This window comes from Hippichthys cyanospilos, chromosome 11, assembly GCF_059441005.1.
Source record: "Hippichthys cyanospilos isolate Australia breed blue-spotted pipefish chromosome 11, RoL_Hcya_1.0, whole genome shotgun sequence".
Classification (NCBI taxonomy): Eukaryota; Metazoa; Chordata; class Actinopteri; order Syngnathiformes; family Syngnathidae; genus Hippichthys; species Hippichthys cyanospilos.
Window position 1 is genome coordinate 16,466,158 of NC_142379.1, and position 17,134 is coordinate 16,483,291.

Consider the following 17,134-nt stretch of genomic DNA (forward strand, 5'->3'; position numbering starts at 1 on the left):
AAGAGGAAAGCTACTGATAAGAAAGACGAGAGAATAGCAAAAGTAAGAAAACTATAGTTTTACCCTTTATCAATCACATGCAGTATTGGAAAAGAAGTTGGATTTAGCATGCAAAGCCAGTAGCAGATTTTGGTAATGCTTGTTCAAAAAATAACATTAAGTTGTGTTTTTTCCCAAAGCTTATTGCATTTCATGCTATCGCACTGCATTTATATTTTATTCCATTTATTCAACATATTTGAACAACTTTACAGTAAATTAAAAGATTCACTTGTAGACCCAATCTAAGACAAAGTTTCAGGACACTTTCTTTGTGGGAAATAGTCTCTCATCACCTCACGATTTTGAGTACCTAAATTGATATACCACTGCATATTTAAAAAAAAGTCTTATTGCGTGACCACATACTTGTTTGCTTACTTACTCAATTGAAAATAACCAAGCAAAAAAATAAAAAAGTACACATGTGAGGAAAGTACCGTGCACGTGTCGCGTTTGACTCGTGTCGCGTTTGACTCGTATGATGCTACTTGTGTAAGAGAGCAAAAACAAATGACTTTTTTAACGACATCATCGCAGGGACTTCCCAATTCATGGTGGAATCTGCATGATGTCAAATACATGCAACAAAAATAGTCTTTCTTCTATTATTCAGCTCATATTTAATACAATGCAAATTTAATATGACTGAGGGCAAAATAAAACAATTAAAGAGAATGCCCTATAAAAATGATACTCTTCTAAACACTTCAGCCCATTAAAAACGTATAAGGACCCCTTTAATATCAGATTAAAGCGAAATGGAATTCAAATTTGTTGAAACAAAAATAAATATATCTGATTGGATGGCTGCAGATAACAGGATACCTTCCCCCTGAGTTTTTCAAGTGCCGGGAAGTACGAAGGAAGAACTCGTTACTTTTGGTGATGAACTGAAGAGAAATGCAGCAAAGTATAAGAGTGGCAATTAAATGACTGTGTCTAAATTCCTAAAAATATGTAAGTGCATTTACCCCCCATTTTCAGCTAAAACTTCTCACTGAATCTTACTAATAGCACTGTAATTTTCTTCCCACCTTTTAGCTTTCACATCAATCAAATCTTGAGGGGGCACACAAAAATGTCAGTGTAATTGCAAGATGATATTTTGCATTGTTTCAGCCAGTCATAGTACTTGCTGCGTGTGAAGTACAGTACACAATGCAGGCTTCACATTGTTTACATTTTTTGAGAGCATTAGTCGCTCTGATGCAGTTTCCCTTCTTACTTGTGAAAAATGCCATTATGCACAAAAGTAAATGAGAAAATGTGAAAATCCACAGCTCTAGGGCTTTTCCTTATGCATGACTAAGCAAGAGAGCATTGGGTGAGGAGGCCACACAAATGCATCCATGTTCCTTCAGAAACACACCAGAGTAGAAGGTGGAACAACCCCTGGGGCTGTTGTCCAGGTTCGAATCTAAAACAGAGGTATTTTCATGTTTCCCTGCCAAAAGCAACCCCGCAGCTGTCTGTGTGCCTCTCTTTGTGTTTAATAAAAGGTACTATAGCATAAGTGTAGCCTGGGGGTGACGCAAAAAATAAGCATGGTGTGCACCTGCAGGAAGCCAGAGTTAGGGAAGGAAGGATGAAGTGACAGCGACTGTTTGCAGTGACAAATGTGCCCCTGACTGCATTTTTACTTGAATTAAGTACTTCTGTCTATCACTCCGCCTCCTAATTCCGCTAATGACATCAAGCTTACAAGCTGTTTCCTAACCAACCGATAAATATAAAAACGCTGCCATATTGTTACTCGTAATACATGCAGAGTTCATTGTTAAAGATAACAAGCTACAAAAAGAATGAACCAAAAGACTGGCTGGTAAATAGAGAAATCAGGAATGGAAAACCTTTTGAGGATTTACTCAGTATCAAATCTAGTTCAAGATCCATGTACCTGCATGCACTAAGTCCTAACTAAGTCTGTGCACTAAAAAAACAACAACAAGGGCACACTAGCAACATGTATGGTCCTATGCTGAAGTTACCGGTGTATGGAAATATCCTCCTGTCGTGAAATGCAGTCAAAGAAAAAGTTTAGGCAGAATAATTGTTTTTGTGCAATGGTGTCATTCTACTGGTGCATTGTATTGTTTTAGTAGTGAGGATGACAAGGACAGATAATAAGATCAACAGGATTTGTGTGTATGTGTTAAGATACAGAAAAATCAGTCTGGAAAAAAAAATATGTGAAAGAAGTGATCTTACCATCTCTCCTGATGTTTCCCCTTATAACTTTGATCATGGAGACCTGAGCTCTCACCACTGCTCCTGTGCTCAGCAAAAATAAAAGCACCACGCGAATGTAGAAATCTCCTGGTCCACTCATGCTGACAATAAATTCGGAACAGATGATTAATGAGCCAAATTTCCACAGTGTATAGTTACTCAGAATAACTCGACCCAAGCATACAAAACAAAGTTTCCATCCACTTGTTGACGCGTGGCGCGCACGCAAAAAACGTCCTGGTCCAAAACTTTGCCTCCTCGATGATCAAAGTACACAAGTCACTCGGACTAAGTGCGGGTAGAGTATAATATAGCTCCCGTCATGGTCACATAGGCGCCGGACTTCTTATCACGCCTAAAGCAGTGAATTCAATCCTGTCTCAGAGAAATATCCTGCATAGTTTACTGCGCATTTGGAGCTTCAGTCTGTTTGTCTGCACGCAACCGGCGCGTCAAACTTAGTGGAAGGCGCACACAACTTGTAATGTCTGCGTGTCATTGTCCGGGTGAGGATCTGAGGATCTGTCTGCACGGCACGTGCCTTGGCACAGGAATGTCTCAATTAAGCTCTGTTACTCTGTTTATACAGTATATCTGTATCCAATTTACGTTGCAGGAAAGAAAAAAGTCCGCATCACTCACCTTTTTTTTTTTTTTTCAGTCGAGCAAAGCAATTGTAGTGAATCACTGGAACATCCCTAAGGTCATCGAATGTGGCAAACAGCTTAGTATTAAGTAGTAAGTATTTTTCCACTAATATACAAACACAATTAATATTTTGATAACTTGGCTGAGGGTTTAAAATAACTTACAAAAATGCAGTGTCAAAATTAAAATCAAATATGCTTTTATAATTTTGCAAATGTTGTGAGATGGATGACGATTAAAGGGACACTGTGTCAAATTTAAACCATTTTTCATTACGGCCAGCAGGGGTTAGTGGACAATTTACCATTGTCCATAGTTATAACAAACATGGCCACCTCCGGAGGAGTGCAACTCCCCCATGTAATATAGTTTAATGACAACAAGACCTAAGATTATATTTAGAACAGACGTTTGGTCGTAAAGAACACATTTATTTGCAAGTCTTTAAAATTTATAATCATTTAATTTATTCCTTTTTAATGAAAAACGGTCTAAATTGTACACAGTGTCCCTTTAAGTTCAGATCTAGCTAATGATAACGACTGCAAAACATAAACACATATATACAGTGTTTTCTATTGCTGAGGTTACATTAAAAACACAATAAGTGAAATTTTTGGAGTGCAGGTTGATATTTTGGTAATTTTATCTGTTGGTTTTTATTATTGTTGTTATTAGTATTATTATTATTCATGTTTTTGTTTGTCTGTAATGAATGGAAAAAAGCTATCTTTTCATTTATTATATATTTTAAAGCTATAAACCTATCATTGAATACACTTTTATCTGGCAGGTTTTAACAGTTTCTCATATCTGTCAATCAGTCTGTTGAACACTTTCAAAGATCATACCAAAAGGTAGGCTATTAACATATAACAATTTTGTGAAATCTAGTGAGACGGTGAAAAGTTAACCACATTATAGCGAGGAAACACTGAACCGTTTAACTTTACATGGGTGGGTTTTTGTTTGTTTGTTTGTTTTTTAAAGATATATATATATATTTTTTAGGTGGTGCTTTTTTTTTTAACTACAGTAGCATTTGTCACAAATAATTTTACCGCTGTCATCAAATAATTAGGCCAGGGATGGGGATATGGGAATAATTTACATCTCCTAGTCTGTTCTGTCCTGGTTGTTTATACTCCGTAGTTTATGGTCCTTCATATTGCTATGTTCCTGCTAATTGCCCTTTAAGTCCTCAATCTCTCAATCAACCAATGATGAGGTCAACCACTGTTTACTCTATGAGCCCTATTTTGCAAGTCTAGTGCAATACCAGTGTGTGACATGGATGAGTTTTCCTTTCTTTTTGTAGTTTTGTAGATAGTTGTGATTAGAAATGGACATTTGCGCCATAATGGACGTGAACACAGCCAGCTTTCTTCTGGAGCATTCAAAGCGGCTTTCCTCATTTTTTAAAATTCAACGCAGGAGAAGTGCACTGTCTATATGGTGTAATGTGCAGGAGATTGGCGCGTGAGAAGAACATCGTAAGTAATTGTTAAAACATCTCTACTTGCGGATTATATAAAATCCAAAGTCTGTCTGTCTCTCCATTCATTCATATTCATCCATCCATCCACCTGATCTGCCAGTTGCTAAATCAGCACTGAATCAGGTGGACATTCTGCCACTTCCATTGAAGACTTTCCAGGTCTGTGTACATTAATTCCTCACGTTGCACTTTTGAGAGTTGTTTTGACTTCTGAGATGAACTTGCCAACTTGTGGGTTCAGCTGACAAGGCAAAAAGCTCTCCCTATTACACAGCAATTGGCTGATGAATCATGCAGCACCTTTAATAAATTAGGACCACTTAGGGGATTATATCGTTTCTTAATAGAGAGAGGAAATTAATTAAAAGTAAAATGTTTTAAGAGTACCCGGCAGGGATTCAAATGCACACACAGCCGAGAAATGAATCCATAGATGCCAAGTGAAGATTACATGGCTGTGTCACGGTGCTTGCTATGCATGTTTTAGCATACACTTACAATAATCACTATTGATATATATACATTTTTTTTTTCATTCAACAACAAAATTCATGTAGACTGCTTTGAAGGGCATGCAAATTTGAAATAGACTATCTCAAGAGTTCAACCATATCATACAAGAATATTTTTAAACACTACTGCAATGTTCTCATACATCCCATATAAAGGCTCACACACACACAAATGCATTTTCCCCTTGTTATATAAACAGACAGACTCATTAAATGTTAGCATGCCTAAGTTTACTGACAAGATCACCAAGATTTGTTTTTATATAGGTTATGTACATTGAATTTACTTATCTATATAGAGATTTTAATTGGATGCACGATGAGCTTTAGCTGGCAGGGTACCAATTCTGCACGTACTTGATTTTTTTTTTTTCCAGATATGCCAGGGGTATGGTGCTATCTTTTATATGTTTGGCATTTGCAGGCACATATCTGCATATTAATTGACAAGTGTGATTGTGTCTTGGTAGAAGTGCTGACTCCACTAGGGAAAATTCAATCCATAAGATTACTCTCTTTGAGTGAGCCTCACGGCCACGTTTTTTTTTAAAAGCTTAGAGTTCATAATATGTATTGGAACACCAGTTCCATGCTTGTATGACAGGGATTCCCCCTCAGAAAAGGCTAGACAAACAATACCCGAAGAACTTAAAAATATCTCAATAACCTCAAAAAATGTTGCTTTTACCCAGCTGTCTGCATTTACTACGCTCATTTGCCGAGAGGTCTGAGCCTCTGATTCCCTTGTTAGCCTCCTGTTCTTAGGTTTGATGTGAGATGAAAAGGGAGTGGTTCTGGATGTGCCAACAGTGAGCAGTGTTTTTAGTTACAATGTATAAGGTGACAGACAATACCTTGATGAAATGTGGGCTGTCCACAACTACAGTTAATATATTATGTACACTTGCACATTCTAATATGATCCAATAGAAAATTGCAATTGTTTTGAAATACATTGATGTAGTCGATACAAATTGTTTGGTTTTGCGTCTGGTTTTCACAACAGTTGCAGTTTGAGACTGCCAGAGCCATTTTTTTTCTAACAATAACTCAGCCGAGCCAGATTTAGAGGCAAGGTATGCATTATATCTCCACTTTGAAAAATAGCACACATACAAACAGAAATGGATTATGTTGCACAAACCTTTCGGGGGATGTGGCTTGGGCTTGTTTTGATATTCATATTCAGGAGTGAATGCTTGAGGTTTATAAGTGACCCAAATTCCAGTAAGCTACAGAGGTACCCTATTTGGAACAAAGAACAGCAAGGGGTCATATCATTCTATTATCCATTCAATGGACACTTGATTTGGTGCAGTCGCAAAATCCAATGAGATACAGAGTTAATATTAAAAATCTCAGTACATTTCACAGGTAAATGAGCAAAGTGTATTGTTCTTCGAGAACAAACTCATCCAATGATTATATCAACCTTGTTCTGTTCATTTGGAGAATCAAACTTAAACATTTTCCAAACTCTGTCCGCAAGAGCCAATATCATGCATGTTTTCCCGGTTTCTTTCCCGACACGCGCGATTCAAATGATCATGATCGTTATCAGGCTTCTGCTGAGCTTGTTGATGATCATTTGAATCAGGTGTGTCAGGAAAGAAAACCTGAAAAACATGCAGTACACTGGCCTTGGAGGACAGAGTATGCGCAACCCATCATTTGCTGAGATGTTTTATGTTATACTGTACAGCTATGTTCAAAATCACAAAGCATAGTATTGTTTTTTTTTTTTACCTTACAAATCCACTCTTTAAGAGGTTTCACAGTTTGTCAAGTGCACCACTGGTTCAAGGCCCAGTAACAGAGCATACACTGTATATTGCAGCGGTGCATTTACGGGATCAGTATTATACTCCAGCAACCATCACCACCCGCCATCATTAACAAATGCTTACTTGGTATTTCTATGAACCACTGTAGAATAAAGCATGCAGCTCACTTTGTGTCTGTGGTAGATTGCAAAAAAAGTGGACACAAATGACATTTACATTTTTATTATTTGCACTGCATATTTTCTACAGATCGACTCATGCAATACAGAAAGGAAAAGACTGCATTGCACAGCACAAAATGAAAGGAAACATATCGTGGTACCTCTACTTACGAATGTCTCTTGTTATGAAAAATTCAGGTTGCCAAACGCCTCTTTGGAAATCATATAGTGTCTTGTTATGAAGGAAATTCGGGATACGAAAGCCAAAAATTGGTGGTGTGTAGTAATTAGACGTGAATCATACTGTTACAACAGAGGGGACAAGACCACAATTGCATTGGTAAATCACTGAGCGGAGCACAACTTTTTCGTGGGTGTGTCTTTTGTTTTTAATGCATACTTATTACTCTTTAGTCACCATGGAAATTGATGAACAGTGCCGGTGTTGATATAACTGTATATAACTGTGATATAAGGAGGAAATGGCTGTAGTATATCAGGAGGAAATGGCATCAAACTAAACATGGGTTTGTGGGTCAAATGCTAAGAAAGCTGCTGTAACTTGACCCACATCATGATATAGTGTGAAAATTTCACACATTTGATGAGAGTACTGACCTGAAGACATGTAAGAACTTGTATTTCATTGCAGTTGGAGAGTCACCTACAGGCCAAAGCAATTATTTTGAATGGACTTGGGCTGTCACTTGGACAGCACGTTTCCACCCACAAGGCGCGAAAAGTGCTTTAACACTGACCCCACCCTCAGACAGCAGCATAAACATATGGGGATTCAGTATCATAATCAAGAATACGTACTCTGACGAGGTCACAAGTGCCGGTGAAATCGGATCCAGTACTTTTGGTAGACGATCTAGGCTAGCTAGATTTTTGTCTCTCATCATTCTCATTTCATACTCCCAGTCTAAATCTCAGCAGGAAGTTACTTTTATTCTTTAGTCTCGGTTTACGTTGGGGTGTGTGACAATGATTGTTGTTGGCGAGTTGCGTTGATGCATGGTGGTATATAATATGTGCTTGGTGACAAAAAGTACTTACGGGAGGGATGCTGAGGGTGCTGCTTGGGCAGCCACGTGCAGCACGAAGAAGATGATCTCCTATTCTTGAGCCTTGGTGGACTGCTCGAGGGCTTGTTCCATCTGCGCTATAACATGAGGGGACTTTCCCCTGCAGGACTCGTTGTATCTGTGTCTCACAATACAAGTAATGATGCTTGAAATTCTTCCGAGGCCTTCTCCATGCAATGTGCTTGTATGAATTTGTAAAGTGGTTTGTGCAAGTATGTGTTTGTGCCCTAACATGTTTAAAAAAAAAAAAAAAAATCATCTTTTAACTGAGACTACACTGCTCAGAGGGACATAGCTGTGTCTGTGTGTGACCAAATGATCTAGTAACACACATACAGTGGATAGTATCATGCAGACTGTTTATCTAAAACTATCACCATCATCTGTGATTACATCCATGAATGTATTGTCAAAAGACAAAAAGTACATAATGTGCTGTATTTCACTATGACTCAGCGCATGCAATGACACCCACAAACACACGCACACAGTGACGTATATATAGCGACTGTAATGCTGAGAGTTGCCACAACATTACTTAAATGACGAGCGTTCATACTGAGTTGAAGGGTTAGGGTATGATAACAATGTCATCCGCCCAACCATACATTTTCTATGTCGTGGGGAGCTGGAGCCTTTCATATGGGGTAAGATCACTGTCAAAAAGACGTATGTGTCATTAACAATTCGTATCAGTAACAGGAATAATAGGTGTTTCAAATGTTTTCATGGGAATCAAAACTGTGAGCGAATTATTTTCTTGTGACTATGAATCAAAAACCTGTGAGTGCAAAGTCTTTTGAACACAATTCTCACCTAAACGACACCGAGGTTTCAATACACACAACTTCATGCAATCCAAACTTATGCTAATTAACTAATGCATGTAAAACCCCAGATAAAAATATCAAAATTGTACACATATTAAAAACTGGTATCAAAATAAAATAATGAATGCTATTTATATATAATATACATGCATACAATTAAATAACATCATAAATAAAAAAATATATAAAGGATTTATTTACCTTTGATCGACTTATGGTCATATTCCATGGTGAGTGTAGCCTAATAGGCTGGCTTAGCCTTCTTCATATTTCTTGATTGTCTCCAGCGTTGTTTCCATATAAAACATCTTCTTACTTCTCTCTTTAACATCACCGGCAATCTTTGGACCCATGGCTAACGAATTCAAATTTGAATTTAGCACTAAAATGCACAATAAATATGTTTTTATAAGCACTCGCAGGAGAACACAGTGTTACAGTTTTACCTTTTCGCCATTTTGCAACGAGTGACACCAACCAATAGGAGGCCAGCATCTTAGTGGTTTCGTGACCGCAACCAAGGGTAGACCAACATCTTAGGGAGTCGTGACGCCGACCAATAGCAGACTAGTGATGTAATCAGTGACGCGTGTATAGACGTATGAGCGAGGGGTGACTCGCAGTCATGCACGCCCAAAGACCGCCATGTTTGAGGTATCGTAAGGCGAAAAAATGGCGTAAAGAGGGGACAAAAAAACAGTGTCGTCTTCGTCATGAGCTGAAAACAACGTAAGACAGGAACCAGGTAAACCGGGGGTCCACTGTATTTTGTAATGCCGAGATCATTCCTCAAGTGAAACATGATCACAGCAGGTAGTTGCTAAAGGTTTTTATAAATTATTTTATGAAATTTGACTCACTCTTAAAATTCAGATCCCTGTGTGTTTATAGAAAAATGACAAATGTATGACCTCACATATACATAGCCTACCTTGTGCCCAAACAAAGCAAAAGACAGATGTGTTCTCATTCTTCCCATTTATTGTGCATTTGGCTCATTATTGTTTTAGTATGTGATAGGTTGTGTTAAATCCCTAACCCTTCCCAAAAGTGTGTCTTTTATGCAGACCTCTTCTTTATTTGTTGTGGTTTTTAAATATGATTTGGGTGATTTCATGTTTTGGAATAAAAACGATCATAAAATAGTTAATTGTATTTAATGCTATTGATTCAAAGAATATCAGGGCCAAAGGTTTGCCCCCACAGATTTTCAGCTCGGCATATCACTCATCTTCTATGCCTTTGCAGTCACCTACCTCACCCCCAAAAAAACCCAACCAGAGCGAAGACATCAAAATCCTCCAAGAATTAACCGTGGCCCTTTGGAGAGAGCTGAGGAAAAAAAAAAGTGGCCTGGAAAATATTGGATTTTTGCTTGGGAGGGGTTTGTACCGTGTACTAGTTGCGGCTCCCTTATTGTGTTCGTGGATGTGCTGTAATTCTGCATGCGCCGGCATGTCAATGTTATAGATGTGTTTATATGTGATAGATTTGTGGTTATTGTTTGGAATGCAAATTTGCAAATTTTTTTGGAATGATAAAGCATGGCTCCAAATAGAGCAAGCCCCTTCCTTCTCCTTGTCGTGTTTGGCCAGAGTAATGTCCTTGCCTCACAGTAAGAATTAATTATCAGCAGACAATCACTTTTTGGCACAACTACTGGTCAAACACTGAAATTGCAGCCCCATCCAATGTAGAGATCTCATTGACATGTATTTGGCCAACTTTTGTAGATTCTGCACTATTTCCCAATGAAACAAATGCTGGATTGTAGAAAAAAAATGTAAATCTGACATTAACATATATGCATAAATCCAATGCACTTAAAAAAAAATGGCGGTATGATAGGGTTAGGGTTAGTTGATGGTGTGTCATGAGATTTTTCAAGCTTGAACAATGTGATTGGTATTTTGAAGGTTTGATACACACTGGCTTAAAGTATCAATTATTATCTGTACTTCATGTTTAAAAAAAAGTGTTTTCTAAATAGTATGTAAAAAAATGATATTTTGTGTGAATTTCAGTCTGTAACTCTGGATTTATCATGCACACATACACACACCAACACATACTCATTATGCATATAAACAACAGCTGTTTATGGTGACAGCTTTGCAGATTAAATGAAATTATTTCACACATTAGTTATTCTCACAGTTTAACTGACACATGTAATGAATATCAGTAGCACACAAACACTGAAGCACATAACACGAAAACACACACGCACACATGATCCAAGTGAACAAACTAATCACTGCTTCTAAAAACTCCACTCTGACAGAGCTGATGAGACTTAAGTGCATTAGCTCCTTATTATCCAACATACAGCAGTTACAAAATGGTTGGCAAAATCCTTTGTGGTTACAACAAGGACATTAAAGCACTCTATTTAATGACATTTTAAATACAATCTTTAACCGGTACAGTTTGCCGACAAGGCTCAAGACTGAAATTATTTTGAAATGCATGTTAATATCACAGTTGTCATATTTATGGTGGAACCTCGAACCCGTGAGGCCAATGTGCAAACCAATACAGCACCTTGCTGTCATGAGAAATAGAATTTTAAAAATCCATTTCATACAACAATTTGTTCCATCCAAGCTATATGATGGGCTATGAATGATCAAGGAGATGAGCAAAGCATCTCCGCCCTGTGCCGCCATGAGTGTCCATGCTTTTTATATGTCAGTTCCAACCAAGAAATTTGATTGGTGAGATTCATTCCATACGTTAAGTTATAGAGTACAGCAGTACCCTGACTTTCAACTTTACATACAGTATCACTCTACCATGCAGGTGTTTTACATTTTCATTCACATTCTATCTCCTTGCCACATAGCCAGCATGTTGCAGATTTTGATTCAGCGTGAAGATGAAAAATAACACCTGCTGGTCACCTCCCTTGATGGAGGGGAAAATGTGCAACTTAGAGCAAAGGCAAGCTGACTACTTCGTACTAAATGTGTATTTAGTGTCTGCTGATAGTTTTGCAATCAAGTACATGTGGAAAACCAATCTGGGTTCAAATCAATAAAGAATTCAATGTGTTATATAATCTGCATGTCGTCAACCAGCTGAGGCTGACTCAATTGATTATATATTTGTATCTATGCAACCCCGCATCACATTCATTAAATATAACAAGCAGATTCATAAACATCAGCATGAACAGTATACATTATGTAGGAAAGAAAATATATATTTGTGTATATAAGGCAAGCAATGCTTCATGTATAAAGGCTGCTGCCTTCTCTTGGTATCAGCAATTCATGTGTGCATCGTATAGTCCCTGGATGTGCTTAAATTCCATTACCTCAATATAGTGATTTTGTGTATTTGGGCGCTTTTCCAGCCTTTTCTTTGTTTGACTCATTTGCTGTGCTATTTTTTATTATTATTTTTTTATAATAATGTGCAGTAAATGCGCCTTATAACATCAAAAGGTTGTGTGCCTCACAATGCCTTATACAGTAGTCCGGTGCTCCGTATAGTAAAAAAAAAAAACCATGGTACTGATCACGTGATTGAAAATTATTGCATCTGTATGACTTAATGATGAACCACCTTCCCCACACACCGATGACAACTAACTCATTTATATTCTAAACTTCATGAAGGTACCCAGTTCGTTGTTGCGAATTTACAACTTCAGTCTTATTCAGCTTTACTGTGTGGTATAAATTGCTGTCATAAAACGCGGAAAGCAGTTGTCGTAGATAGAGCAGTGATAAAGTAGGCCTTCAATTATCTCAGGACAAATAATTTAAATTCTAATGCTTGTCATTTTACACTGAAGCTAAACGTAAGACGATTGAAAAACGCGTATACACGTGTGACCTTTTAAGGTTGTGTTTCATTACTGTTCTAACTCCATTCAAGTGATCACAGTGCCTAAATGTGCTCAAGGTTAGATGTGTCTGGTGGCGATGTAAATAACATGCCGTTTATATATATTCAATATATCACATTTCAGCCATGGGTGCTAAGTACCGAAGTTGATATAGAAGGGTTATGTACAATACATCTTTTATTATAAGTGTGTGTGCATGAATGTGTGTGGGTGTGCCAGACTGCCAGTACAGGGTCATGTTTCCCATTCCCTGCAGAATAGACATCAGAAATGTCAAGTAGCTTCTAATGGCCTATTAATCCTCATGCCTCACTGGTGGCCTGTATGTTTCAGCATGTTACGTGACACGATAGCCTGATCCTTTATATGTGCGCATGCTACGTGTGCGCGTGGTGTTTGGAATGGATGTAAATCAGTAAACAATTAACATCGTGTCTGCTTATCTTTATGGCTTTTTATCTTACAGCCATTGTGTATGTAATGTATGTATGCTAAAAACCTCCCTCCTATCTGTTTGCAAGCATGCAGAAAAAACATGATTACATGATTAGATACACATTAAGAGGCCTGTATCATCCAAATTAAACTTTTTTTAGTATCACAATGCAATTTCCTCACCAAAAAAACACACACAATTCAAAGTGTTTTTTTTTTTTTAAATCTCACATACGTACATCTGAGCCTTCCTGTTCTTTGCTTTGCTTTGATTACCAGCCCCGCCCATCATCAAAATGAAAGGGTCCTCCATTTGTTACCATGAATTGAGCACCGCCCCCATACAGCCCTAGCAGACTAGACACAGGGCCACATTCACCTAGCTGTGCACAAGGACATCATGAGAGCGGTGCGGCAGTCAAATGGTGCGAGGTGGTGTTTAAAGAAGTCAGACGTCTTTCTTCCAGATTAGAAACATAACCATCAAAATACAGTAACTCATCTTTCTTAAGAAATTAAATGGTCACAATGACACAGGTGATACACAGTTTTACATATTCTAACCTAGAGTTAACTATGGAAAGTATTGAAGTGAGCCAATCAGTAAAATGATTGTGAATTCATTTCGCATTTTATTTATACACTTTCTAATTTTGAAAAGGATGAAGATAGAGGAAACTCCAGAACTCTTACTCCAATTAAAATATTCCAAGGCAAAATCTGAATATTCAAATTTTCTAGCTTTCATGTGGAAACAGGTCGATGATGTAATTTTTATTGACTTAAACAAAATCCCGGCAATATTCAGCCCTACTTGTCCTACTTTGTATTCATGAAGTTGAATTTTTGTATATTAACAAGTAGGCCCCGCTCAGCTGCTCTTATGAGTTCTTGCCTTTGGTGCCTTTTTTTGTCTTAGCTGCATTTGCCAATTTAAGGGATCAAACTGGTGAGCCGCTTTCCAAAAGCTTGCTTTTCTCACAACTGGGTCACTGCTACCCTAAGTGATAAGAAACTTCAAGCTCTACTATACAAAATAAATGACACGGCAATGAACTGATTCTCTTATGTCTTCTTTTAACACAAAGGTGACGAGAGCTTCTCAGTGATCGTCGAAAGGAGCCGTTTTGGCCGAAGCAGCAGAGCAAACCAAACAGCACTATTCTACATTGAACTGTTGGCGTATAAAGTTAGTAATCCACTGAGGGGCAAAGGCTGTCGAGTCTCTGTGAAGGAAACGGTACCTTTGATCTTGTCAAGTTTGCTGGTCAAATTTGGCAACTGATAGCAATTATCTGCTCGTATATTTCAAATGATTGAATCTCTTTGCGACTGCATTAGGTTGCAGGAACATCCAACCCCAACTTCAAATAAAAAGGGTGGCTTTTCCCCAGCATTTAGTTTTCAGATGTTCACTGTTGAAGATGGACTTCAGTTTGTTTGAATATGCCAGGAAGAGGCTCAAAATGCAGCTGCTGAAGAAGTAGTTGGCTGCTACAACAATTATCATACACGAAAAAATTCAAGAAGACATAAAAAGTAAAATAAGGTCTGGTATATGAAAAATGATTAATAATAACACATAAATCAAATAACACACTTTTGGCGGTCAGAAAAATTATTTATGTTTCGGTTATTTAAACAAGATTTAGACGGAAATTACTAAATTTTGGAACATTATATTCCACAAAAAATGAACGTTAAAAAATGCAAAAAAAAAAAAAGGGGGGGGGGGGGGTCTCTGAGCAAAGTGGATTGGCCAATGATTTAAACCACAATTGAATACACTACCCAGAGAATAACAATATTGTTTAAAAACATTTTTCTTTCATTTCCTTTTTGATTCAAAGATGTAAATATTACATGCTGTTTTTGTTTTAGCATAATCAAACAAGAATAAATTTGTTGACTTGATACAGCCTGTACATGAACACAACACGCAATTTGTTCATTATCTTTTAACTAATGTTCATAGTTCATGTTTCAATTCTTCATGGTTGAAATCTACTCGTAAAATAATAATTTAAGCTGTTATTTTTAGGTTGGTGCTGGTCTGTCTTTGTCTATTGAAAATGTCCTTCACAAATTGTTTACCAACTACCTGTTTGTGTTCCTGTTCTTGGTGTTATTATTATTATTATTATTATTATTATTATTATTATTATTATTATTATTATTATTGATGTTGTTGTTATGACAATGGTAAATGTAAACAGAAATGAACTTCCTCACCAAGAGGGAGTTCCGCAGCTGGGACTTTGACTTGCAACTCCATGTGATCCTGTTGTCTTTTTTGCTTCATGGCATGTTGACCGCTCTTGATGTTGTTACCCTTGCAACAACAGGCTTCGTCGAGTGAGGGACAGTAAATGACGCAACTGGTACCTTTGGACAAGGCACGCTCACGTGGTCTCGGTCACTTGGTCGCGACGGTTGACATCTGCTGAATCCTCTGGCGACATGTCATCCAACCTCGAACAACACAGCCTCAGACGTTACCAAAAGCTGGTGACACGGTGGACTCGGAAGTTTTCACATCATTCAACATGTTCAAAATGTCCTTGCAACATGAAAAACTCTTGGCAAACAGCTTCGTGACATCTACTGACCACTGGCTAAACGTCACATTTGCAGGAATTCGCAGGATTTCGCTGCCCAGTGGGATATGGTTTAACAGTGCATATTTCCACTGTAGGAAGTCTGGGGATACCATGTTTACAGTGTTGTGAGTTTGTTTTGCCAAGCACTTTGATGACCAGTAAGTTGCATTATTCTTATTTACATTGTCTGTTCCACCGTTAAAGGGTTTTAGACAATATTTTCCACCTACCCACATAAACGCATTGCTGATGTCACATTGCTATGACAGGTACCACAATAAGAGTCTCAAAATGAGAACAAACCGGAAGTGCTGCAAATTCTGTTACCTTAACCGTGCTTTGTTTTAATGCAGAACATAATTTGACTGATTTAATTACAGTGGCACATGTTTGTCGCGGTTACATAAAAATAATTATAACGAAAGTCAGCATCATATTATTTTACAGTACACCATGTGAAACAAACAAGATGCAACAACGTGTTTCCAGCGCATTTAATTTGAAGGTGTGTTCCTCCCTTGGACAAATGAATAAAATTTTCATCATGTGTCAAAATGTATGTTGTTGCTGAGTAAGTGGGGGATCGATCAGAATACTGTACCCGTTTTTCACTATCTCATGTTAAATTATTTCTCTGTAAAATGCTTTCATTCACTTACAGAACACAATATTTAAAATGCACGTGCACGCTAAAGAGATTAAAAAAAGTATGTGTGTTTAATTATAATGTTGTTTGGATTGCCACAACAGTAATTGCATGCACCATAATCTTTGAAACAGCTTTCAGTTTAATGAAGTTACACAGTACATTACAGAAAAATTCCAACCACAATAATTGCTATTGTTACATTTATACAAAATATAATAGATACTTTCAATCGATACTTGGTTGTATTAGGTTTGTAAAAGCATTCACTTCAAGTGAGCTATTGATTTGGATTTCATTCAAGAGTTATCACAGTCCTTTCAACTATCACCCTCTCTTTGGTGATCTTTGCTACCGCTGAAAAACATTGGCAGTAGCTTATCCGTCCATGCATATTAGAAAGGTCAAGATGATAACATGACTTTCAATTGCTACAGTTACTAAAGGGGTGCATACAGTAGTCCAATGATGATACTGTTTGCTTGGCTATTTTATCAGCAATGACAGTGGCAATGACAATTTTTATCTTTTTGTCTTAATGTTCTTGAAATAAAGCTTTCAAGGTATTATTCAGAGGTTTTCTCACCTATTCACTATACAGTAACTGTGATATTAGAGTAACACCACATGGGGGAAAGTGGTCTCTCCTGTCAGCATTGACAACCCCTTGGAGCGAAGGTTCAAATAAAAGCGCTGTGGAAACCAATGTTGTTGTTGCTTTATTGAATCCTTGCCCCCATATAATCCATTCTTTTGTTCAATGGCAGCATCAACGCCTCATAGTATGTTTTCTTTTAAAATTGAA

General features: G+C 37.6%; 1 protein-coding gene and 1 long non-coding RNA gene across 5 annotated transcripts in view; one reads left to right on the top strand and one right to left on the bottom strand.

Moving 5' to 3' along the window:
* pdgfd (platelet derived growth factor d) overlaps nucleotides 1-2,948 on the bottom strand; it is a 43,336-nt gene extending 40,388 nt beyond the window's left edge. Inside the window, exons 1-2 of one of the 3 annotated variants that reach the window (XM_088427525.1) lie at nucleotides 2,914-2,948; nucleotides 2,251-2,372 (exon numbers count right to left, since the gene is read on the bottom strand). In XM_088427525.1, the coding sequence (XP_088283651.1) occupies nucleotides 2,251-2,371 (121 nt within the window). In that variant the 5' untranslated portion in view covers nucleotide 2,372; nucleotides 2,914-2,948. Of the gene's footprint in view, nucleotides 1-2,250; nucleotides 2,755-2,913 lie in introns of those variants that run through there. The other 2 variants (XM_088427526.1, XM_088427524.1) reach the window with 2 other exon arrangements.
* A 10,487-nt stretch (nucleotides 2,949-13,435) lies between these two features.
* Nucleotides 13,436-16,242, top strand: LOC148416165 (uncharacterized). 2 transcript variants are annotated; one of them, XR_015867232.1, is made up of 3 exons: nucleotides 13,436-13,508; nucleotides 14,172-14,272; nucleotides 15,429-16,242. It is a non-coding gene; the product is annotated as an uncharacterized LOC148416165 (long non-coding RNA). The 2 variants fall into 2 exon arrangements; XR_015867233.1 differs by having other exon boundaries at nucleotides 13,446-13,620.
* The last annotated feature ends 892 nt before the right edge of the window (nucleotides 16,243-17,134 follow it).